General features: G+C 38.0%; 3 protein-coding genes across 4 annotated transcripts; 2 read left to right on the top strand and 1 right to left on the bottom strand.

Moving 5' to 3' along the window:
* The first annotated feature begins 2,548 nt into the window (after positions 1 to 2,548).
* LOC121752824 lies at positions 2,549 to 4,013 on the top strand. The gene is made up of 4 exons (XM_042147913.1): positions 2,549 to 2,638; positions 2,822 to 3,194; positions 3,353 to 3,595; positions 3,859 to 4,013. The coding sequence occupies exons 1-4, from the start codon at positions 2,549 to 2,551 to the stop codon at positions 4,011 to 4,013; spliced, it is 861 nt and encodes a 286-aa protein (XP_042003847.1).
* Positions 4,014 to 6,820: 2,807 nt separating this feature from the next.
* On the bottom strand, positions 6,821 to 10,174 carry LOC121753273 (uncharacterized protein At4g26485-like). The gene is made up of 4 exons (XM_042148506.1): positions 10,014 to 10,174; positions 7,577 to 8,220; positions 7,289 to 7,493; positions 6,821 to 7,209 (listed from the first exon to the last, which is right to left on the bottom strand). Exons 2-4 carry the CDS (start codon positions 8,175 to 8,177, stop codon positions 6,945 to 6,947), a joined length of 1,071 nt encoding a protein of 356 aa, XP_042004440.1. The 5' UTR covers positions 8,178 to 8,220; positions 10,014 to 10,174; the 3' UTR covers positions 6,821 to 6,944.
* A 3,053-nt stretch (positions 10,175 to 13,227) lies between these two features.
* Positions 13,228 to 17,022, top strand: LOC121752966 (regulatory protein RecX). Of its 2 annotated transcripts, XR_006040330.1 has the most exons (7): positions 13,228 to 13,374; positions 13,470 to 13,660; positions 13,742 to 13,874; positions 14,771 to 14,863; positions 15,059 to 15,146; positions 16,057 to 16,736; positions 16,882 to 17,022. XR_006040330.1 is itself a non-coding variant. In XM_042148074.1 (6 exons), the coding sequence occupies exons 1-6, from the start codon at positions 13,304 to 13,306 to the stop codon at positions 16,336 to 16,338; spliced, it is 858 nt and encodes a 285-aa protein (XP_042004008.1). In that variant the 5' UTR covers positions 13,228 to 13,303; the 3' UTR covers positions 16,339 to 16,787. The 2 variants fall into 2 exon arrangements, 1 of the variants encoding a protein (XP_042004008.1); XM_042148074.1 differs by lacking the exon at positions 16,882 to 17,022 and having other exon boundaries at positions 16,057 to 16,787.
* Positions 17,023 to 25,751: the final 8,729 nt, after the last annotated feature.

Below are 25,751 nucleotides of genomic sequence, written 5' to 3' on the forward strand. Positions count from 1 at the left end.
GAGGAGGAGGAATCGCGACGGGATAGAGGAATTGTAGCTGGAGATGGAGGACGGGAGGGAGAAATTGCAGATTGGAGAAGGAAACTTCGCGACGGGAGGGAGGAATTGAACCCTAATTGATTAATTTTAATTTTTTAACATCATTTTGTGCTTGTAAAAACGACGTTGTTTTGTGTATTGACAGACGGTATGCCATGTCACAACTCCGACAGCCACTTAGGATAAGTTTTGGCCGGAAATATACCGGGTCGAGTCTTCCAGGAAATTTACACAACCCGGTAAATTCATGAATTTTAACGCAACATTTATAGTTTACGGGAAAAACCAAACTTTTGTGAAAGTTGATGACTTTTAAGGCAACTAACCCTAAAGTAAACTATGCTGGTATACGTTAAGAAACTCAAATCAAATCGGTAAATCAAGATAATTCTAGTACTACTAATCAACATAAACTCAAGTTATATTTTTTTTTATGGAACTCTTAAATACAACATAAATTCAAGAAGTTATATCCATGGTCCAAGCCACATAGAAATTTGCAATTATGGAACTCTCAAATCCAAATAAATCTTACAAGCTAGCTCATCAAAGTTTGAAATAAGTATCCAATCAAATAGTTTTTGTCAATCTAATAGTAGAATAATTAATATCTGAGATCAAAAATTTGAGTTCGAGTTAATCATAACGTGGTCTTTTAAATTTTCAATTTATTTATCTTTAAGAAAAATGATGTAATTAAATAATATTGGGAATCATGGGGAAGTGGGGTGAGAGATGTGAGCTTGGTTTTTTTATATTATTATTGAGAAGGGAGATGGGAGCTTGCTGGCTTTTTATCACTTGTAACCATCATTAGATTAATGATGGGGACGGAGTTAGGAAATTACAGTGAGGATAAAAATATTAATATATAAATAAATAAATATAAAAATATAATAAATATAATATATTATAATAACAAGGGACACAAGATTGTCGAACATGAACTAAAGTTATAACAACTACAATTGTTCTCGATGGGGTCTCATAACCTGAAAACTGTTCAAAAGTCTTTCACGATCAATCTTACAAAATATGTCTTTCTCAATGTAGGTAATCAAACAATCATTCATTCAAGAGTCTCCCATTTTATTACAGAGACGAGTTTTCACAATTTTCATACATGAAAAAATTCTCCCCACTGATGTCGTTGCAATCAGTAATACAACGCCAACTTCACGAGAAAATAAACCAATGGATATACAATATGTTTTCTTGTTGCAACCAACTTCTTAGAAATATTCTGATACTTTTGAGACTTCAGAACTCTTCATGTGAACTTAAATCACGAATGTAAGTCTCGAGTTATTTATCAAGCAACCGAAGATCAATCTCACGAGAATTCAATTGGATAACAATGAGCAAGCTTTATCAATTTTTTGGACTTATCAAAAGCAGCAAATAATCCTTTGGGCTTAAACAAGTCACTCATAGAAGCAAATTTTTATTTACCTCATTGAAGCGATTATTGAGCTCTTGAAATTCTCAATCGATCACACTATTAAGAAGCTCAAACCAGAAATAATCCAAGTTTGTCAAAGCTTCTCCTTTCCTTTGAGGTCTTCCCGGAGTCACACATTTGTCATCTATATTTATTTATAATATCAATATATATCATTGTTCATGGAAAATATAGATACTTCGCTCAAGAAACACTCTCATCCTTTATCCCACATATCGTGTAAATGTTGTTTAGCCATCCTAACTAAATCCATGGCATTCATAATATCTTGATCTTTAATTGGTAATGCTAAAGATAATTGATTAGTGATTCCTAAGAGAGTCATCATCAAGTGCAAAATGAATACAAATTCATAAGTAGGTATAACACTTAATATTGAAAATGCTTCACCTCTCTGACTAACATTAGAACCATTAGAACCATCTTCTTGAATAATTTGGAGAACCTCAATAACCGAAGAAAACATGATCGACAAATTTGTCAATGACCTATAATGAGACCCCCATCGTGTATCACCAGCTCTTAGAATGCTTCTCTCTTGATAGGAACCCTTTCCGATTAAGAGTACACCACTATCAAATGTTTCTTGAAGTTTGTTAAATTGTTTTTGTTAGTATGCCTTGAATCTATATAGATCATGTTTCCGAATTGAGATAGGATTATGTTCCGATTTGGGATAGGATTATGTTTCCGAATTGGGATATGATCTCATGTGTGCCTATTTATATGAGAGTAGGGCACATAATTTTGTAATCTGTGAAAAACAATATGAATACAATCTGTTATTCGTTTTCTACCAGTGGATGTAGCCAACACAACGTTCGTGAACCACGTAAATTCTGTGTTTCTTTACGTTTCTGTTTATCTCGATTACACAATTTGTCTATTCTGTCACAACAAACTAGTATCTAGAGCCTGGTTTTTGGACTAGGGTTTTGAATTCTCCATCTACTAGGGTTTCTGTGTTAATCGATCAAGATGTTTGCTCTAAACGTGAAGGTCGACAAATTCACTGGGAGAAATAGTTTCGGTTTATGGTAGATCAAGATGCGATCTCTCCTGAAGTGGCAGGGGTTATGGGCGCCGCTAATGAAAAAGGGAAAAGCGAAGAAGGCAGACGAGAAGGATGATGAGTGGGTAACCCTAAATGAAAAGGCTCACTCGACAATCATGTTATGCCTGTCTGACGATGTTATCATCGAAGTCGCTGATCAGAAAACTGCGACTGCCCTCTTGACGAAGTTGGAGAGTCTATATATGACGAAGTCTCTAACCAATAAGCTGCTTCTGAAGCAACGTCTGTTCTAATTACGTATGCAGGAAGGTATGCCCCTTTGGGATCATCTGAAAAATTTGAACAAAATTTTGCTGGATTTGCGTAATGTTGATGTTAAAGTAGAAGATAGAGTTGCTGCTTTAATTCTGTTGGTTTCTTTGCCTGAGTTGTATGAGAATTTCGTTGAGTCTTTTATGACTGGGAAAGAAACTCTGTCTCTGGAAGATGTTCGATCTGCTCTCCACATCAGAGAAGATCGACAACAGGCAACTAGTTTAGCCACAGAAAGTCAAGCGTCGGGATTATCTGCAACGGGTCAGAAGAAGTTTGGAAAGAATAAGTCAAACTCAAAGGAGGTTCGAAAGGTTTCCAACCCGATGACATCTGCAGATACTGTAAAGAACCAGGGCACTGGAAGTATGATTGCCCGAAGAAGAAAAAGAAAGAGGGCAAGAAAAAGGATGCCAACGGTTCAACAACTGTGGCAGAAGCTGATGACACAAACTCTAACGAAAGCGTGGCGCTGGTTGCAGATGAACAACCACATAATAATGATGTGTGGATTCTTGACTCAGGAGCATTGTACCATCTATGTCCACACAAGGAGTATTTCACCACTTACGAGCAGATAAACAGAGGCAATATTACCATAGCCAACAGTGTTGTCTGCAAGGTGATTGGCATTGGCTCTATTAGGATAAGGACGCATGATGGGGTGTTATGCAACTTGAATGATGTCATGCATGTTTCACAGATGATGAAGAATCCGATATCTCTTAGTACCTTTGACAGTAAGGGATCTAGCTTCAAAGGCGAAGGTGGAGCAATGTATACTCCCTCCATCCCAAGTTACTTGAGTCGTATTCCGTTCTTTATTTTACTTTATCATCTCCCATCTCTCTTACTTTACTCTCTTTTCTACTTTATTTAGCCCACTAAATACAATTTTCTTAAATCCCGTGCTGAAAAGAAACACCTCAAGTAACGTGGGACGGATGGAGTATTATGAAAGGTTCGAAGGTGGTTCTGACGACCTTGAAACATGGTACCTTGTATGTTTTGAAAGGTTCCATCCTAACAGGCTCTGCTGAAACTACTCGATCTGATATTCATCAAGAAGTTCGTCAAAGAAGCATTGCTATTGACAAAACTAGGAGGGCAGGTGTGAAGCCTCCGTTGAAGTACGGATTTGAGGACATGATGGCATATGCACTACAGGTTGCTGGTGAGGTGTAAGATAAACCATCCACTGCAGAAACGTCCACCTACAATGAAGTTGTTTTGGGCAGTGAGCGTGCTAAATGGTTCGCTGCAATGGGAGAGGAGATGGAATCATTATGGAAAAATCTGACTTGGGAATTGGTCAAACGGCCTAAGGGGAGAAAGACTGTTACTTGCAAATCGATATTCAAGAAGAAGGAAGGGACCACATCAGATGAGGGTGTTAGATACAAAGCTCGGCTAGTTGCAAGAGACTTCACGCATAAGGATGGGGTTAACTATAATGAGATTTTCTCGCCTGTGGTCTAACACACTTCCATCAGAATGTTACTAGCGATGGTTGCACATTATGATCTGGAACTTGAGCAACTAGATGTAAAGACAGCCTTCCTACACGGATAGCTCGAGGAAGATATCTACATGACTCAACCAGAGGGATTCGTGGTGCCGGGAAAGGAGGATTATGTTTGCAAGCTAAAGAAGTCTTTGTATGGACTAAAGCAGTCCCCTAGGCAATGGTATAAGAGATTTGATAGCTACATGGTCCAGCTGAGATACAAAGCTGATGATGGTTCCATGATCCATCTCATTCTGTATGTAGATGATATGCTTATAGTTGCAAAGTCGAAGTCTGAAATTCAAAAGTTGAAAGCTCATCTTAGTGTTGAGTTTGATATGAAGGATTTGGGTGCTGCAAAGAAAATCCTGGGCATGGAGATTTCTAGCGAAAGAGAAAATAAGAAGTTTTCCCTGTCATGGAAGAGCTGCATTAAGAAGATTTTGTCAAGATTTGGTTGTCTGCGTCTAAAGCTATTGATACTCCAAGTGCCATAAACATTCATCTGTCATCTGATCATGCACCGAAATCTGAAGCTGAGGAGGAGTACATGTTTCGAGTTCCATACTCTAATGCAGTAAGGAGTCTGATGTATGCTATGGTTTGCACTAGACCATACATAAAATGTTGTTAGTGTTGTCAACAGGTTCATGGGGCAGCTTGGAAAGGAGTACTGGCAGGCTGTAAAGAGGATCTTTCGTTACTTGAGGGGTATGTCTGATGTTGGTCTCGTTTATGGAAGTGATACTCATTAGGATGATAACTAGAAATTCTCTTCCTAAGCCCAGGATAAAGGTAGATCTACCAAATTGATACCAACATGTTAACATGCACAAACCGAACCGAATCGGCGTAGCCAGGAACTGGAACCTGGGCGGCGGGAGCGGCGGTTGGAACCACGGGATGGTTCAATTCAGGTTAAAGAATTTGAGAAACCGAAACCGTTAATTCACCGGTTCAAACCGGCGGTTCAACGGCTTTGAAGTAGGATTCCAGCCTAGGATATAGGCTTTTCATATTTGCAGGTGTAGTATGCAGAAAAACAACGGGTTTCCGTTAAAATCGATGGGTTTCCGACGGTTCCGATAGCTTTTCAGGTGGCAGGGGTAGGGTTCAGGCATAGGTTTAGGGTTTAGGTGTAGGTCTGCAAACGCTCAGACTGGATTTAAGCTGGAACTGACGGTTTTCGGTCAGAAACCGTGCACTAAATTGCCGGTTTAGCCCTAAACCGCCGGTTCCGGCGATAAATCGGCCGAATTTAAAATTTGAATTTTTCTTTTTAAATCCTATTTCTCCTAATTTTTCTTCTATAAATACCCACTTCCCCATCATTTTTACTCACCACATTCTTGTGTTAACGAGGATTTCTCTTCTCAATCTCAATCTCTCTATTCTCTATCCTCATTCTCTCTAATTTGCTCAAGTTGTGCACTACTTTACTTCTTGTTGTGCTCGTAATTGACTTAAGTTGTTATTTACTTACCATTCAATACTCCATATTCTATACTACTTTCACTTTGCAATATGTCTTCTTCTCGTGGTGGTGATTGGGGCAAAGGAATTGCCCAAGATCAAAGTAGTCGTCCTCAAAGATCAAGATTCCCTAATCGTCGAGAAGTTGTGGAAGAGGTTTCCCGAGTGGCGGTTGAACGCATGCAAGTAAGTTCTAAAAAATAAAATTATTTTTATAATTCATAATTTCCTAAGATTGAGTTTTTGTTTTTTTTGTGTTCCTAATTCATACCTCTACTTACATACTCCATTCATCCACAAAAAATAGACATGGTTGTGAATGACATGGATTTTAATGTATAATTGGTAAAGTAAGAGAGATAGGAAAAGTAAGTGAGATGGAGGGAAAAGGTAATGAAATGCGTGTTAGTGGATTGTGAGATGCACATTTAGAATGATGTGTAGGGATAGTCTTGGTTGAAGACTTTCCTTTTTGAACTTAGTCTATTTTTTATGGACGGACCAAAATGGCAAAACTTGTCTATTTTTCATGTACGGAGGAAATAATATTTATAGATTGAAGAAGATCATAGGACTACGACGCTACTCACTGAAATGCAACAAGGTGGGGAAATTGGTGGTAGTTACCGGCAACAAGGTGTCGAGTACGACAAGGCTATATCGTCGGACTCGGACAACAACAATGATGATGGATCTCGTTCTCGTATTCCGTCAAGCACCGGGAGAAATTAGGACATGCCTCTCATATTTTTGTGGATGGAGGTCATAAGTTGGTGTATTACTTACCACAATTTTGGTAAGAAAAAATATAAAAAATGTACTTCTTCTCTTCCTGTATTCCTTGTTAATTGAACTATTTCTATTTTTGGCAAACAGTAGTAAAATATTTTATTTCTATTACTTTATTCTCTCCTTATGTCCTTACGTTATTATCTCTTCTGCTTTATTCTGCGTCCACTTAACATATTAAATATCTATTTCAAAATCTTCGTACCAAAAAGAAATGACTTAATTAATAAGAAACAGATGGAGTATTATATTTGATGTGGATTGAAATATGCAATAGCATAATATGGGGTTCGTTTGGAAATTCATATATTTACACATACACGTACAAGCAAGAAAATATATAGATATCAGAGTCCGAATTTGTAGGTTTTGCTGGGGTAGCAATTGAAGTCTCCATTACCCCCAAATCCACACTTGGTGTTGTAGCCTGGATAATCCACAAGGTTGAAATTGGTTGCCTTCTTGAGCTTAAGTCCGCAGTCCCGACCAAGCGACACGAGCCCCCATTCTCTGTGGAAACCGTTGGTCTTGTGTGTTATGTGAATCTCTCCGTTTTCCTCTATCATCTCCCTTGCGTTCTCCAGAAACCCCCTCACAAGTTCCTGGTGAAGTCTGCACACCTCGATAATCATATGATCATGAGTCATGACTACACTAGTTATATATGTTATGATCAATTAAATTTCCTTACGCAAGTTGAGATTGGCGCGGCAAATTCTTGATAGTATTCAGCCCAACGTAGGGAAAGTTGAAGACGATACGATCAAACCTAAGGTGTCCGAGCAGTTGATGATTAGCCATTGTAGTGGCATCGATCCCATGCATCACCTTGCTTCCTCTCCTCCTCAGCTCCTCAATGTTGTCTATACTCTTGTTATAATGCCTCTTCAGAAATGCTAATAAACAAGAATATGTTGTTGATTGCAAGAATTAATCCACAACACAAGTGAACTGAAAGTGAAGTGAAGTGAGACTTCACCTCTGGGATCTAGAGATGTTGCAATGATGTTGGGAGCGCTGCGAAACTCCTGTGCGAGACAAGCGGAGAAGGAGAAATTCCCCTCTCCGACCAACAGTATTCGATGCCCGCTGCTGTAGTGCTTAATCCACCTCTCTTCCAGCACCACACTAATAGCTCTCTTTATCTTCTCAACAACTACTACAACATCATCATCATCATCTTCTTCTTCTTCTGATGAGTTGTTGGTCAGAGCAATGCCATTTCTTGAAACATTTTCTTTCACAGAAACAGCCGAGTTTGAGAACTGGTGTACGCACACCACCACATGATCTTCACCGTCTCTTTCAGACGGCCACAAATCATCACTATCACACGTCAAATCTTTATCATAAAATTCACTAGTTGGTGGAGAAATGTGAGGGGTTCCAGCAACAAGTAAGGGTTCGGTGGTTGTGCTTGATGCCGGATTCTGGAGCGGGAGTAATGGCTTAGCATGACCGAATACGGGACATAATTTCCGCCATAGGAGCCTTAAAGCGTTGTAGATGAAAAAAATGCTTCTTGGGGTTTTTTCACCTTCATTGTTTCCTCTGCTACTGCTGCTCTGGATAATTCCCATTTCTATATTTCTTGATCTTCACAACATCTCTTTAAAACCACACCTGAAGAAGAGAATAAGCGCTTTGATGCTTTTTTTTACTGGACTTTCACTCCAATGAATGAGATGTTTTATGCTCTTATTGTAAGGGTTCAGATTTTCAATTCTTTAACTTTTTGTTAAATTAATAATATGGCCTATATTTAATTTTTAGTTTTAATACATAACTAGATAAAGAGAAAATGTGTATAAAGTATAAGAAAGAAAGAGAAAATTTGGTGGAATTTTTTTTTCATAAAATAGAAACGAGACTAATTGTTTTAGAGAGACCAAAAAAAAGTGATTATTTTTATGGACAAGAAATGTTTTAATTTTTTAATAAAATGTGATTATAGAAATAACTATTTATCATTTATAATAAAAATGAAATGAGACTTTCATTGACCGCAAAATGGTAAGAAGAAAACTTTAATTGATAGATTGAGGTGTATTTTTTACTACCCAAACAAACGCACTTTTCTATAATTATCACACAACTAACTTCAATTGTTTCTCGTTAGATGGTTTTGTTTCAAAAGTACCTCCAGAGTAAATAAACTTTTAACCAAAGACGAAAAGATCCCAGCTAAAGATCCATTAAACCCAAATAATACTTACATTCTAAACAAAACTGATGTACTATATGCTCAATTATTGACAAAATTTTTTCTAAAATGATCATTTAGCTAAAATTAGTTTTGATTAATAAGTCAATCTTGGTCTAGTTTTTAGATCATTCATACTCCATCAATATAAAGTTGGATTTAGAAGCAATCATACTCTGTCGTTTTCTTTTCTAATTTCCCGAAATGCAATCTATTCATGTAGTCCTATATTCCTAAATTTTCATATTTTAAACTTTTGGTCATGGTATTATAATAATACTGCTCAAATATTACCGTAGGGTCCTCTTATATTGCTTATAGTATCGTAATCCAAAATCAAGACCAAATCTCATCCCTTATATTCGAATCTTGATATCCGACATTGATTCATTTAGTACATTTTATTACTCTGTATGTCCCATAAAAACATTTTGTGACAACTTTTTATGTATTTTTATGAGACGATCAGAAATGAAAAGTGCAAGTATTTTTATGAAACGGAGAAAGAGAAAGTATAAAAATTTTATATACACTCATATTTTACAATTCAGTTCTTAATTTTATCTTTCACATAACTCGCTCCATGATAAAGCACAAACATCCACTGCTCCTATTAATTATTGAATAAGAAATTAATTGGGTGTTTGGTTAAATTTGAGAGTTTTTAAAACAAGACAAAATTACTTTCTCCATTGACCATTTAAAAGAGTCAATCTTTAATTGGGTGTTTGCTTAAACTTGAGAGTTTTTAAAATAAAGACAAAATTATTTTCTCCATTCACCATTTAAAGAGTCATTTTGCCATTTAAGTTGTCCACAATTTAACAAATCGTTTATTTTTTTTCCCCATTTTTGATATACAGACTCCACATTTCACAAACTTTTTACCCTCGTAATCCATTATAAAAGTAATACTATTAAAAATGGATCTCATATTTTACTTATTATCTCTATTTACTTTTCTTCACATAATCAAGCAATTTTTCTTAAATCATTATGATTCTTTAAACGGCTGATGGAGGAATATATACGTATAAGGCTATAAGCTAGTACTTCTCATAAAAAGCTTACCACTACCATTACATGTTTATAATAGTAATTATGTTTCTATACATTTATGAATAGATTGTAAGCAGTTGATAATTGGCAACAGTTGAAGACTTGTCATAATCAGATCAGATCTGCAGAAACAAGAAAAAGAGGAAGAACTTACGTGATCAGCAAGGTTCTAGCTCGAGATGCAACCACCGATCCGATATGAACTGTGAAAGAGAGAGAGAGAGAAGACTAAAAACTAAAGGTGAGATATAAACAGAGTGTAGAAGACTTCATGGCTAAGACTATAAAGTAAAGGAAACAAAGACGCTGACGAAGACTGAATCATTTTCTTCTTTATTCTTGCTTTTGGTAGTTGGCACAGTCGCCCTCGTATAAGTAATTTCTAGGATCCGTACAGATTTTTAGCCACCTTGCTAAGCATCCAAAATGGCAATAGGCCAGCCATAATCTAGCCACAAACTCTTCCTGTCACATCATCAGCACTAAAAACTCCTCATGCCACATTATCAGGACAAGCAACTGGACAAGCTAGGCTATCCATAGGCTAGCAACAATAAACAAAATTATAAAAATAACAATCACACAAAATACGGAATTCAGCTTACGACACAGATACGGGAAAATGCAATAATTTTATTTAAATTAAAAAAAGGTACATTAAAAAAAATTACATAATTAAAAAATAAAACTAACGTCGTGCAGTCCTCCGCGCCCACAACTCTTCAATTAAATCCTTTTGGAGTCGAATATGAGCTTCCACTTGGCGCATGTCGGCATGTGCTTGGAGGCAGCTGGCTTCATCGTGAGGTACCCCACTTCGTACGTTGGGGGCGGCCACGCCGTGGCTTGGACCTGCTTCATTATCATCGTTGGCCCAACTAGTCAGTTGTACACCTTCATCTTCGACAATCATGGTGTGCATGATAATACAGGCGTACATTATATCAGCAATGCAGTCGACGTGCCACAAACACGTTGGACCCCTAATTGCCGTCCATCGAGACTGGATCACACCAAATGCGCGCTCCACGTCCTTGCGCGCCGACACCTGCCGTTCCGCAAAGTAGGCCTTCCTCTCATCTGATGCGCATATGATCGTCTTCACAAAGACGGGCCACCTAGGGTATCCCATCCGCCAAGTAGTAGCCCATATCATGCTGGTTCCCGTTGGCGATAAAACTGATGGCCGGACCGACGCCGTGGCACTGCTCCTTGAAAAGGGGCGACGAGTTGAGGACGTTGAGGTCGTTGTTCGACCCGGCTACCCCAAAATATGCATGTCAAATCCACAGCAGGTAATCACCTACGGCCTCGAGGATCATCGTGGGATTCTTTCCCTTGCTAGCCGGTCGTGTAGAATCCTTTCCAGGCAGCGGGGCAGTTCTTCCACTCCCAATGCATACAATCTATGCTTCCTAACATACCCGGGAACCCATGCTTCTCCCCGTGCATCTGCATCAGCTCCTGGCAGTCTTCGAGAGTAGGGCTTCGAAGGTATTGTTCACGGAATATTTCAACCACGCCCTGACAGAAATACTTCATACATTCAAGGGCAGTCGTCTCACCGATGTGGAGGTACTCGTCCCACATGTCTGCCACACCTCCGTGGGCCAACTGCCTGATTGCCGCAATGCACTTTTGAATAGGTGTGTGGCCGGGTCTGCCAGCCACATCGTGCCTGAAGCGGAAACACATATATCGGCGCTCCAAAGCGTCAACAATACGCATAAACAAGGCCCTGCTCATCCTAAAACGCCGCCTGAAAAGGTTGGCGTTAAACCGCGGCTCCGGTGCGAAGTAGTCTTCATATAGCCGCTGATGTGCAACTACGTGATCCTGCTCAATCACTGCTCGGCGGTGAACAACGGGTCGAGGTCGAGATACCGCCGGCTGCAAAGCCCTTTGTATCAGCCGGTTTATCTCAGGGGACGTATAGGCCTCAAACTCTTCGTTCATTCGCCGTTCGTACTCCTCAGCATCCCCACCACTACCACCACTACTACCACCCGCGTTACTCATTTCGCGTTGTTGATCTTGTACAGAAATTAAGATAGAGAGAAAACTCATTAAAATAAGTGGTGCGAATGAAAATGACGTGCAAATTGCGTATATATAGTGTTTCGAAAATTAAATAAAATAAAAATAAAAAATCAACTGGCCGATCGCTCGCCGATTGGGAGCCTGTAATGGCGGCCAGCCGATCAGCGAGCGCATCGGCCAGCGCCCGGGAATCGGCGTGCGCTCGCCGTTTTTCTCACCGATTTGGCGCTCGCCTGCTGCAATGGTTCGGCGAGCGGACCGGCCAGCGCCGGGAATCGGCTAGCTGGTCCGCTCGCCGCCATTGTGGATGCTCTAAATAAAATACATGTTGTGTACTTTTATAATTTAAAGTAATGTCGATAGGTGATCTATCAATACTATTTCCCTCCTTTAACGCCCCACCATTTGTCCGGAATCATTGCTACACTATTGATTTGTTTCGTAGGACTATTTATTTTACTTCCTTCTTCTCAATCTAAGTTGAGTCGTATTCCTTTATAGGATGTGTCTCAATTAAGTTGAGTCATTTCTCTCTTTTTTTTTAAAAATATCCAATTAGTGTTACTTCTGTACTACCTACTTTACTCTTTCTTTATGTTTCCTATTTTATTTGTCTTTCCTACGTGTCAACCTAAGTTCTTCATCTCCATGCCCAAAAAGTCTCTCCTCTGGCAAAAAGTCTCTCCTTTGGCGTTTTCTTGCTACAACAACATAATTGAAACTAGGCATTCCATTCTAGCTTTTGCGACAAAAAGAAATCAGAACCTATAATTGCACTTTAACTACAGCAAACCAAAATAACAAATGAAAAAGAAAGTTTTATCTTGATTATGAATGGAGAAATGTCAATTTTAGTTTTAAATATTTGACCAAAATACGAGTTTATTTTAAAATATTAACTTTTAAAAAAATAAGTCCCTAACAAATGAAATCCTTGTCAAAGTGATTAGTTTTTTTACTGTCCGTAAAAAAACTAATGGAGATGCCACTGAGCAATTAGCGTTGACGGAACCGTAAAAAAGAGACCGTCAGACAACATTTTCAGAAATATTGAAAAGCTCCCACTCTTTCAGAAACTCATCACAATCAAAGTAGCTTCACTATTTTTCCTTTAACCGATAGCAAATTGCAAGGGAAGCATCGGATCAAAAGATATCAATTTTCACTACAAATATAGAATCCCAATTCACAAGCATTTGGATGAATCACTGAATGAATAAGCACATCAAAATGATTAAATATAAACAGAAAAAAAAAAGTTGTTGGCAATAAAAATTCAAGTAATATATCCAAATGTTGAAGTCAGATCGAATAAAATTAGCTAACACGTTCCATTTTCAAATGAAATAACAGCTTTAAATAAAAGCCGAAAACAAATTTCGTGGGTTCACTCTCGTTAACAAAATGACCTTTTCTCTGAGCTTCTTCCATGGAAGAGCTAACAAAATCCAATTCCCACTCTCTCTGCTTCCTTGGTCTGTATCTCTTCCCTCTTTCTAGATTAATATTCGATTAATTTTATGCCTCTTTCTATTTACTCACTAGAGTAGGTTAACAATTCAATCTTTAGGTTAACAAGGAACATCGGCTGCGCTCAAGGAAGGGGCTACAGTAGCTCTCCTCCTCTAGCCAGGAAAGCTTTAAACAAGGAACAAAATGGAACTACTTCTTTGCCTCTGAGGGCAACTGCTAAGAGGTTTCAATTTTGCAACCAACCACACAGGAGCCTTCCTTCTGATGTATATAATGTGTTCAATTTGCGTATGTTTAGTGACTTAGCTTCTCTTCATTTGGTGATTTGCTTTGCTCCGAAAATTTTACCTCACCTCTATTAATTTTTAGCTGTGGAAGAAGAGATTGAGGGAGATTTAACGGCTGTGGCTGATGAATTCGTCCAAGATCCCGAAGATAGTAGTAGAAGATGCTGTGGGATGCAAGATGCGCAGAATTCTGCAATCAAGTTGCTTGCGTCTAGGTTAATTATTTTGCCCAACTTCGTTTGTTATGTTAAAACTCTTAATTCTTGTCCCACATCGACTTGGTGATGATCCTACCTCCTCTATATAAGTGTGGATAACCCTCCCTCTTATAAGGCCTTTTAAGGGGTGAGTGACCCATTTCTAATATGTTATGTATCCTTTAATCCTTGAATGACGATGATTGAATTCTATACCATGATATGAGGACATGGTGTTATGAGTAATTGAAACAAAGAGAAATGTACAAAGACAAATTTACGTGGTTCACCAACGTTGTGTTGGATACGTCAATAGGCAAGAAGGAAATAGATTGGATTATGATAGCGGAGTTTTGTGCCATACTTGTATATAAATAGGCACACAAGACGGGCTAGGCCTAATATGGCAATTAAGGCCCAATGCAGCAACATTTTGCGTAGCGGCAAACAATGCAGATTCAAGGCATGCTAACACATGGATTAACTTGAGAGTCCGTTGTAAATGTCGTTGTAGATATGATATTGTGATGGTAATGCCTTGAGATTGGACAATTTATATGCTTATACACTTGCAAGGGAAGTTGCTTGTTGGTTCCTAATCCCGATGAGGTCCTCACATATAGTTTACTAGTCGCTTACTCATTCACCAGCCCTTTGCACCTATGGCTCGGGAACTTATTTACAAATATCGTGTGTTCTACAACCATACTGACTAAGGAATCTCCATTTTATGGCAATGGTCTCATTTTCTCTTATTCTTAACACCTTACTTCACCAGGTTATATATTGTTGTTCAACCTTCACCGCAGATTGTGTAATTGATTTGTGCTTATTCTGACCTGTTTGACAGGCAATCTAGTTAGTTATGTCTAAATTATCACTTATATGGATATGAGGCATGCTGTATGTTGCAGGGCATTTACTTCTATGGAACTGAAGAAGAAACTGGAAGGGAAGAAATTTCACCATGATACTATAGATGCAGTCATAACAGACTTCCAGAGTAGGTATTTACAATTCAAAACTCCTTTGTGGTGATAGCGATGAAACTAGTTGCAATGTTTATTCGATCTTGGTAGTTTTGTATGGATTTTGATTGAATTTTTTTTTACTTCCCTAAGGGCTAAGTGGCTGAAATCTATGCAGCATAACCCACACATTTTGCCTAGACCTAATTTTTAATCCTTTTCTTTCTACTATAGGGGTCTGATTAATGATTACTTATATGCGGAAGCATATACCCGATCGAGATGGTCTTCCTCAAGCTGGGGCCCTCGTCGAATCAGACAAGTAAGCACAACTCTCTGTTTAAGTAAACACAGCTCTTTTTACTTCTGTCAAAGTAAAATAACGTATATTCGGTCTACTATTTCACAAAGATTCTGATTCGGTCATCCAACTCCCATGGCCAGGGTGAAGTGAAAATATGCACAAGTTATTTGTCCTTTATACTTGTAATACTACTGTCCAGCAGGTTTCTTGCAACAGAGTTTATTTGGTGCAGACTTTGCAGTCATATATAAGCCCTCGCAGAAAATTCTCCCGAGAAATTTGTTGCTACTAGCTAATACCTGTACAAGATTATGATTTGAAAAATGGATTTTGATATGCAAACATAAAATCATTAGCCACTCTTCATATTCTTCTTGTAGTCTGTAGATCTAATCACTATCCTGAAATGTTGAATACTTAAATTTCAATTGTAACTCCATATAGCAATAATATATCAAGTATAGTAGCAATCTTATCTTTTTTTGTGGTGATTCTGATCAGAAACAACTCCGAGACTAGAAGCTACAACCCTTATGTGCTTTCAGATAGATGTGGCCACTTCGTTTTTCCAACATGTCTGTTGAGAAAGTTTAGAATTATCCTACTATTTAGATTAAAAATACACATCATTTGTCAGTAACTGTTTTATAGTTGTGTCGATTTTTTTTTGTACTCCCTACTTCCCATAGAAATAGGTCGTTTGGGGTTGACACGGGTTTTAATGCGTAATTGGTCAAGTAAGAGAGGAGAAAAAAGTAGTTGTGTAGTGGATGGTGGGCCCATAAATGATAAATAAAAGAGGAGAAAAAAGTTGCCATAAATGGATATGGACTATTTCTATGAGACGGAAGAAAAAAGAAATATGGCCTATTTCTACGGGTCGGAGGGAGTATTTTTTAATTAATTTAACTATTTAATTTTTCTGCAGGAACTATTCAAGAAGGGGATAAGTGAAGCAGATGCAGAAAAAGCGATAAAACTAGTGTTTGTAAATAGTGAAGGTGACGAATATGAGGATTCAGGAATAGCCATGTCAAAGTCTTCTATTGACCACTTATATGCTCAGGCCTCAAAGCAATGGCAGAGAAGTCAAGGCGCAGCACAAGAGACACGGAAATCGCGAATAGTCCGCTGGCTTCAGTATCGTGGCTTCAATTGGAGTGTGATCAAATATGTATTAAAGAAGTTGGAATCCGGGGGTCCTTCCTAAAGCCATCGCCATTGTGCTGCTTCCTGTATCGTGTGTCATAGATGACGACTCTGCCTTGAGCAATTCTTGACAGGTGATAGATGACGACTCTGCCTTGAACCATTCTTGACAAGCCAAGCTGTTCAAGCTTGGATTGACCAGATGAAGTTAAGTACAAGCAATAAATGACGAAAGTAACAAATTGGAGGTGGCTGCCGGAGTGGTTGCTTTCCAAACACCAAATTGCAGTGCGTTGATACATGTAAAGAATAGAAATGGGCACATCTCAATCTGATTCTTGAATTGTGGATGGTTGTCATGCCCTGGGTTCAATGAAATGTAGTATGTGTGTTGTAGGTGTTTGAAATTTTGGATGCAGGAACCGAGTAAGGGTGTTTCGATGTTTCTGGTTGAACAAGGTGATAAATATATCTCTTCTTATTAAAATATTCAACTATTTTTTTCTCTTACTTACTCCACCTAACAGGTCCTTTTAAAATTGTGAGTCAATCAAACATCTTTCTTCTTCGAAATCTCTTTAATGCTCATAATATTCTGTTTTAGATGCTTATAACAGAGGGAGGGGCCCTGAAAGCAATGGATTGTGCCGACGCTCTACAAAAGTAGTTGAGGCTTTAGAAGCAAGCATTGTGTAGCAAGGAAACCATGAGCAAGATGTGTATAATTTCATTGCAATATTAAATATTTAATGCAACACTGAAATAATTGTTTGACGGATAAAAAGAAAATTAGTGATAAATAATGATGGATGGAAGAAGTAATTTTATTATACCAGATTAAAATTTATAAGGTGTTCCTGTTCACGATTAAGATGCCTTGTTAATAATGGGAGGACGTGAAGTAGAATAGTACAATAATAAACAATAACATCAATATCCCTTTAGCCGGGAGCGGCGTTTCTGTGATGGCGGCAACAGAATGATCCGGCGTGAGTGGTGGGAGAGCAAAGGCAGTGAACTGCCGTGGGTTGTGGTGGTTTATCACCTCCTGCTAGTGATGATCCCACTCCATTGCTTACACAATATGACTGATTTCTTACTTCAATATTTAGTCCGGAACCTGCTGCGGATAATTTTTCAGCCTTATTCATATCCCCAACCTATTTCAAATTTAAATTTACATTGAGCAAACATTTAACTTTTTCCCACATCAAAATTCTCAATCTATTACATCTCTGTATCCTATCTAAAATGAAAACGTTTCTTTTTTTTTTCTCTCTTCATTAACTTACAAAATAACACTACATAAAATCATGTGACAGGAAAATAAATGTTTTATTTTTAATGAAATAAAAGGAGAAATAAATGTTTTATTTTTAATGAAACCAAAGGAGTATAAATCAGGTGATAAAATTGTTGAGATGGATCATATTACCCGACTGCCGTCTTTCTCTTTTAATTGCCACTTATTGGAAAGAGAAATCAAAGTTGAGGAATAATCATCCAAAAGGCCAGATTGATTTATTTTGTCGAGGGAAGAAAGACCTCATTTATAGGCCAGATTTATTTTAGAAAATGCTTTTGGTAGAGTTTCTGGTATATGTCGAGTCATTGTCCATTAGGAGGGCAGTAATTCATGAATTTTGTCCACCAATTTATTCTTTTTTTTTGTTATGCCGCGTGTACATGTTATCTCTAACACACGAGCTAAATAGAAAACTCATTGATTCAATAATAGGATTGCAATGCCTCTGAGTCCCCACTAAAATTAAGAAGCATTTGAATTCTAAATCCCTCCAAAATATAGACTCCATGTTACTTGTATCGATAAAAAATTTAAATACTCCGTCAGTCTCTTAAAATTTGGCACCATTTGACCTGATACGAGTTTTAAGAAATGTAATAGAAAGTGAGTGGAAAAAGTTAGTGGCATGTGAGTCCTACTTTTATATATTAGTTTTAAAATATAATGTGAGTGATAATGAGTTAGTGGAATGTGAGGTTAACTGCCAAAAATGGTAAAAGTAAAAGGTAATAAATTTTTAGGGATGGACGAAAAAAAGAAATGAGTGACAAATTTTTAGGGATTGATGAAGTAATTATTAAGATCTTCTATTTGGGTTAATCAAGCGTGATGTATTTAGCTCATTGTGCTCCACTCAGTACTATACCACCGGAGTAGTACCACACTCAGGTGTTACTGACTCGCCTTTATTTTAACAAGTTTATTTCCTGCAAGTGTACAAGGTTATTATAGTAATGGCAAGCAAAAATATCATATTCACATAGATTATTAAGCTAACTTGAGTACCTCGAGTTAAGATCATTCACTATATAGACGGTTCAAATTTTGATTTGTTAATGATTCCCAAAGTCCTAACTAATTCAAGTAAAATAAAACAAAGAAAGAAAAAAATGTTTGGAAATATAAAGAAAGATATAAAGTTTTAGGATCCAACTACAATGACCTAATATTAATTATTCTCACAAAATTTCTATTTTCATATGTCTCCAAAATTAATAGGAAAGTCATTAAGCACTCTCTTGAATGCACCTACCTAGTCGATTCAATTCTAATATTAAAGTCGCATTTCAATACGTTGAACCTAACTCCTATAACTCTTAAGACCCATGCCTTCACTAAGGTATCTCCTCTCTCGAGTGCAAATAATTTAAGTAAAAATTATCCCATTTACCATGGAAAGCTATCTATCTCTCGATTAATATAGCTAAAAATGATCATAGTTCTAAAGCTGGCCACACAAAAGAACATTAAAAACACATGAACATTCAAAATAATCACAAGAATCACAAGAGTTAGGAACATGATCAAATCCATTAATCAAAACATGTGTTCAATGTAGTCTTCACCAAAACTCTACAAAAAGGAATATGACTCAACTTAGCTGCAATAGAAGAAGTTCTATATACTCCCTCCATTCCAAGGAAGATGACCCCTTCCATCTATAGGGGTTGGCAGCGGAAGCGTGCATTCAAATTGATCACATACTATCTTGATCTATTTAGCAGATTATTTAGACAAAATCTATTCGCGTAATTCTCACATGTATCATGCTCATAACTTGAATTTAATCATGCTTTAGCGTAATTAAAACCTAAAACATGCTTAATACGGAATTAGCCAATTTACCTCGTTGATTCTCCAAAGAATCGAAGTTGGCTAGCGCCTTCTCCACGTGAAGATTTTAAGTACTGAACCACGGATCTTCTGACTGGTTCCCGGACTGTATACTTATATCAGTGTGGGCTGATCTCACCAGAATACTAGGACTTAAATAAAGAAGACAGAAATTCTATCTCACAGAGGAGAGCCGAGGAGAAAAATTTTGTCCTCTACAGTATATGGGGGGGACCAAAATTTTAGATAAAAATTAAGTCTATTTTCTGTCTCATTTATTCTCCTATTTATATTAAGTCACATATTGAGCCCAGTCAGGGATCTATGGAAGAATTTGGATATGGCCTCCCTCAATTAGCTTCTTACTAATTAAATTGAACCCACAATTTAATATAAGCTTATATTAGAATATTACGAGCAACCACTACAGAAGTAATATTGCACTGCCCATCCAAATCTGAAATTACAAGTATTTCGGGTTTCCATTTGTTTGTCGTTCATTTTCCGTGCTTAAGATAGAAACGTCCATTAATTAATTAATGTCTGCTATGAACTTAATTAATTAACATATTATTAACTCCAAGAGTGGACTTAACAAAAAACGCTTATTTATTATTCATAGAGTAATCAAACTCCAACTAGCAAGGTTCCGAATAATAAAACCTTGTTTCGAGCTCCTCTTGTGGACGTTATCAAACGAGCAAGATTCAATATAATAGCAATCCTACCACCGCTAGATATTAATCACCACTACCCAATATAACAGGATTCTTGGGTTGCGAAAACCTCGCACCATTTGGTATGTCAAAGTAGTGCATAATCAAGAACCGTATGTTCAATGCTAACGTGCATTGATTAAGAAATTAATTATCAAGACCTCGTCTTTCAGTAGATAGCATAAAGACTCGTCTTGCTATTAGATCCAATTCAGTGCTATACCACACCAATGTCATCTTATTTCAGTAAGGCTTAGAAATATGCGGGCTGACATTGCAACCTTTCACGATAGGTAGTCTAGGCCTATCTAGGTTGTGAAATTCTTATTTTTCTTTATTCAGAACTGACCGTGTTACCTTAAAGTAGATGACGCCCAAAACCGGTCTACTAAAACAAAGACTTAGACTTTGTTACATTGCTTATATATTTAAATATGCAATAAACATTCATTAAATGTAAAACATAACAACATTATGACAAAATAATCAGTTGCATCCATTGGAAAATAAAGTATAGAGTTTTACAGTATTCAATCACTCGAAAGGTGATTTATAGTATACAAACTCTAACAATCTCCCACTTATACTCAAAACAGCTTTCGAGTATACAAAATAAATGTGCATTACGTCTAATTCTCCCACTTATACTGAAAGCGAGTTGAGGTCTTGAATGAGTCGAACTCCCATCCCTTCAACATGGAGTTCGAACGGTTTGACCGCCAATGCGTTTGTAAAAGGATCTGTCAGGTTGTTCTCTGACGCAATCTTGACCACTTGTATGTCTCTTCTCTGCACTATATCTCTAATGATATGATACTTCCTCTCCGTGTGTTTGCTCGCTTTGTGAGCCCGTGGTTCTTTCGAGTTTGCCACAGCACCAGAATTGTCACAATAAATGGTGATGCTCTTGAGCAGATTCGTAACCACACCTAAGTCCATAAGGAAGTTCTTGAACCATACAACCTCTTTTGCACCCTCCGAAGCGGCTACATATTCGGCTTCCATGGTAGAGTCCGCGATGCATTTCTTCTTCACACTCTTCCAAATTATGGCTCCACCTCCTAAGGTGAACACATATCCAGAAGTAGATTTTCTCGAGTCCTGATCAGCTCTAAAATCTGAATCAGTATATCCCAAAGGATAGAGCTCGGTTGCATTGTAAACTAGAGCATAGTCCTTAGTCCGTTTAAGGGACTTGAGTATGTTCTTTACGGCAGTCCAATGTCCTTGGCCCGGATTCGACTCATATCTTGCCACCATGCCAACAACAAATCAAATATCAGGCCTTGTATAAAGCATATCATACATGAGACTACCAACTGCCGAAATGTGATTTCTAGTATACAAACTCTAACAGTAGATTCATAAATCATGACTAATAGTTTATCTGTCATGTAAAAAGTACTACCTCGTTCCATTAAAATAGAAACTCTCTAAACTTTTCACTGCTTTTTCTCTTTCTCTTTTACTTTATCTATTTTTTCTTCATCTCTCTTACTTTACTAATTGTAGATTAAAACTCGTGTCGTTTCAAAAGTTTCTATTTTAAATTTAAGCGCAGTTGATAAAGTAAAAGACAAATGGAGAAAAAGTAGTGAAATTAGTGTTGGTGGATTGCGGGTCCAGATTATTAGTAGTGTTTAGTTGTTTAAAAGTTTCCTTATTTAGAATTAGTCCCATTTTAAGGTACGATCGAAAATGATAAACTAATTTATTTTTACAAGAAGATTTAGGGGGTGTTCGGTTTGATGGATAAAATAATAGTAAGATATAGTATGAGATGAGTTGAGATGGACTTTGTAATTAGTATTGGATTTTATTTTGTCGTTTGGTTGCTAAGATTACGTCTAAAATAATTTTAGTAATGAACTAATTAACAGCTTTGAATTTATGATTCGATGAATATAAAGAGGCGATAATTTTTAGTTAATCATGACAATGCCATCCATTTTATTAATCAAAATGCAATGTTATTGGTCGCCCAAAAATAATATCGACCTCTTATAATGATTTTTATTTCAAATCGATATAAATAATTATGTACTTTTCTTATAAAATAAAATATTCAATCTTTATTTAAGCTTATTGATTTAATTTATTATTAAATAAATTTTAATTAATTTAATAAAAATACTGATTAATATTGTAAATCAGTTTAGAGAGAGAAGTTGGAGAGGGTAGGAAGAAATAAGAGAGTGGGAAGATAAAGAAAGAATGGAGATGTAGACGTCAGATTATAATTGTGATGAGGACATTAGCAATGGTGGCCGATCGATCGGCCACCACATTGTCGCCGATCGGCCTTCTCCAACGCCTCCACCCTTCCGCGGATAAATGGGCTCAGTCGATGCCCCTATCGGCTCCGCATCGGCCCGCGATAGGCCTCCATTGCAGAGGCTCGGGCCGATGGCGGAGCCGATTTTTGTTTTTATTTTTTTTATTAATTTATTAATTTTCTTCTCCTATATAAATACCTCAATCCTCTTCATTTCACATACCCACATCCTTCTTTATTTCACAATTTTTCTAACTAGAAATGTTTAATTTCACCCACAATTCGGATTCCGATTCTGATTCCGACGTCGGCGAGATCAACCCAATCATTATCCAGATGTGGGAGCGCGTATCGGAGATTGCTGAACAACAGCGGCGGGAACAGGAACAGGTGACAATCCCTAGGCCAATCCGGCGTTGTCGGACGATTCACCGTAACCACGCTGAAGCTCACGATCGGCTGTTTGCAGATTACTTTGCCGAGGAGCCACCCTATCAGACGACAATTTTCTGTCGGCGTTTCAGAATGCAGAAGGAGCTTTTCTTGCGCATTGTAAATGCACTTTCGGCGCGTTATGAGTACTTTCAGCTCCGCAACGGCGCCGCCGGTAGGATCGGTCTGTCGCCGCTGCAGAAATGCACAGTTGTCGTACGATAGTTGGCTTATGAAGGAACTGCCGATATGTTCGACGAATATCTTCAAGTCAGCGAGTCGACTGGACGCGAGTGTCTGAAGAATTTCTGTCAGGGAGTGAGAGAGACATTCAGAGACACCTATCTGCGGAAGCCGACGGTAGATGATTGCCTGTTCTTGTTGGATTTGCACGGGAGAACGCACAACTTCCCAGGAATGCTGGGCAGCATAGATTGTATGCACTGGGAGTGGAAGAACTGTCCAACGGCGTGGAGAGGCCAGTTTACAACTGGGTTCAAAGGCACGCACCCCACCATCATACTCGAAGCCATTGCCGATCAATGTCTCTGGATTTGGCATGCTTACTTTGGTGTTGCCGGGTCGAATAACGACCTCAACGTCCTGCTGTCCTCGCTACTCTTCAATCAGCAGTGCAGGGGTTTAGGCCCAACCGTCGACTTCACTGTCAACGACAATCCCTATAAGATGGGTTACTACTTGGCTGATGGCATCTACCCGTCGTGGCCCATTTTTTTTAAGACGATCAGATGCCCAACTTCACGGAAGAGGGCTTATTTTACCGAAAAGCAAGAGGCCGCTCGAATGGATGTGGAGCGGGCTTTTGGTGTGCTCCAATCGCGTTGGTCATTAGTTAAAGGTCCATCGCGTCTATTTTATCTTGGAGATCTTGGTGATATCATGTATGCATGCATCATCATCATGCATAACATGATAGTCGAAAATGAAGGTGAAGGAATAGCAGACGTCGTCAATGAAAACACTGCTGGACCAAGCCACGGTGTTGTAAGAGAGTCTCATCGCCAGGGTCTACCATACAACGATGATGAGCGTCTTAAGGCATTTGTTGACATGCGCCAAGCCAAAGCCCATCATGCACTCCAAAGTGATATGATTGAAGAACTTTGGTCACAGAGGGGCTGATGTTTTATTTAAATTTGTTTCTCGTTGTATTATGTTTTCCAATATTGTAATACATCGAAGAATGAATTTATTATGTAATTTTATATATATTATTTAGACATTTATGATTTATTTAGTTTTTAAAATGAAATATGTTTTTTGTCGTATATTTTACGATGTCTTTAATTATTATTACATCAACAAAAACTAAAAGTGTGAAATAAAATAGTGATGATGTGGAAATGAGATAGACTTTGAGATATGCTATGGGATGGGATCTCATTGCAGGGAGATAGGCTCTGGGATGGGCCTGCTGACGTGGAAGGTAAAAATGGAGACGGACTCTGAGATGGGCTCTTATTACTAATGCCCTGAGGGGGATTGTGAAGAGATGAACAGTCACACGACTCGGGTATCAATAATGAAAAATAGTATTGGGAGACGGGCCTGAACGCAGGCTTTAGATTGAAACGGGCCAAATTTAATTTATATCTTGGCAACCGAACCTAGGATAATAAGCGGATGATCTTGGGAGATGGCCTTCTGACAACCAGTGGGTTAGGCCTCCCCCTTAACTGGCTACTGCGTACCTTGATTGAATCCCCTCACATGATGTTGGGCCGAAGTGTGAGGGCTACCAAGGCGACGCCTTTTGCTGCAATAAGCAGATGAGACAAAGTCTGAGCTTTATCTCGGTAACCGAATGCCTTGAATGTGACTTTTTAAAAGTCCAGGTCTCTCTGAAACGTAATTTCTCCCCTCGGAGACGGATGCTTGTAGCAACAACAATGGGGCATGTTAAGATTGACCAGATGGCCGAGATTATGAACTCAAAAAATATGACGCTTAAAGTCATGCTTCAAAAATCGACAAACAAGTTTCTCTTTGTCCAGGCAGATAGTGATTTCATAGATTTTCTGTTTAGCATTCTCATCCTTTCTTTAGAAAGACTTGGTAGCACGGGCATGTCTAGATTTCATATGAGTGCAACTCTTAATTTTGAGAACATGCATCTCAAACCCTACAAATCGTTTCTAACCGAATACAACTATACTAACTGTGAATATTATGGATGGTATGATTATGTCAAGAGATCGACATATACTGGACGATATGTCAAGGGATCGATGATGTATATGGTACGTGATGACTTGACTGTATCACCGTTGGAGGTTACATCGGTTACATCGGGTGTTTATGTCATCAAAGAGTTGAACGTCTCTTTTTCTGATACAAAATAAGTACAGCTTCAAGTTGGGTTGGAAGAGGTAAGTTTCAAATATACATCTTTTATTAGTGTTTTCTTTAAAGAATATGGTATCCAATTCATCGTTGTCGTTGATACAGGGTTTAAGCATACTGAAAGCGGCTCTTACATCTACGACTGCTCTGACAGATTCTTCAAGAAACAGGAAAAGGACATCAAGCCTGTTGTGAAACAAGAAATGGAGTAGTAGTTGGAGTTGAAGGTGTATTGATTAAATCATTTGCCCCATCTTTTCTTGATGTGAGGATTGGTGTTGGCCTTGATTATATTACAACTTGTTTTCCATGAATCTAGCTGAAACATTTGATTCTGATGGAAATTTTGATGTAATGACCTCTATCTATTATGGGTAAATCTTGGTCGAAACATAATATATCATTCGAATTTGTTGTGATAAGGATCGTGCTACATAGATTTATACGAGTGTGTATTGTATGATAGCCATGGAAGAGGATGTTTATATAGCAAGGGGTCGACCAGAACTTTGTTGAGCATGGTAAAACCATGTAGTGCTTATAGATAG

Source organism: Salvia splendens, chromosome 10 (genome assembly GCF_004379255.2).
Source record: "Salvia splendens isolate huo1 chromosome 10, SspV2, whole genome shotgun sequence".
NCBI lineage: Eukaryota > Viridiplantae > Streptophyta > Magnoliopsida > Lamiales > Lamiaceae > Salvia > Salvia splendens.

Coding starts and splice junctions, on each gene's coding strand:
- LOC121752966 (XM_042148074.1), top strand. CDS start 13,304: ATGACCTTTTCTCTGAGCTTCTTCCATGGAAGAGCTAACAAAATCCAA. Junction 13,375..13,469: donor CCACTCTCTCTGCTTCCTTG/GTCTGTATCTCT, acceptor TTCAATCTTTAG/GTTAACAAGGAACATCGGCT. Junction 15,147..16,056: donor GCCCTCGTCGAATCAGACAA/GTAAGCACAACT, acceptor ATTTTTCTGCAG/GAACTATTCAAGAAGGGGAT.
- LOC121752824 (XM_042147913.1), top strand. CDS start 2,549: ATGCGATCTCTCCTGAAGTGGCAGGGGTTATGGGCGCCGCTAATGAAA. Junction 2,639..2,821: donor ACGAGAAGGATGATGAGTGG/GTAACCCTAAAT, acceptor TTACGTATGCAG/GAAGGTATGCCCCTTTGGGA. Junction 3,195..3,352: donor AAAGAACCAGGGCACTGGAA/GTATGATTGCCC, acceptor TTCTTGACTCAG/GAGCATTGTACCATCTATGT.
- LOC121753273 (XM_042148506.1), bottom strand. CDS start 8,177: ATGGGAATTATCCAGAGCAGCAGTAGCAGAGGAAACAATGAAGGTGAA. Junction 7,494..7,576: donor AACATCTCTAGATCCCAGAG/GTGAAGTCTCAC, acceptor CTTGTTTATTAG/CATTTCTGAAGAGGCATTAT. Junction 7,210..7,288: donor CCGCGCCAATCTCAACTTGC/GTAAGGAAATTT, acceptor CGAGGTGTGCAG/ACTTCACCAGGAACTTGTGA.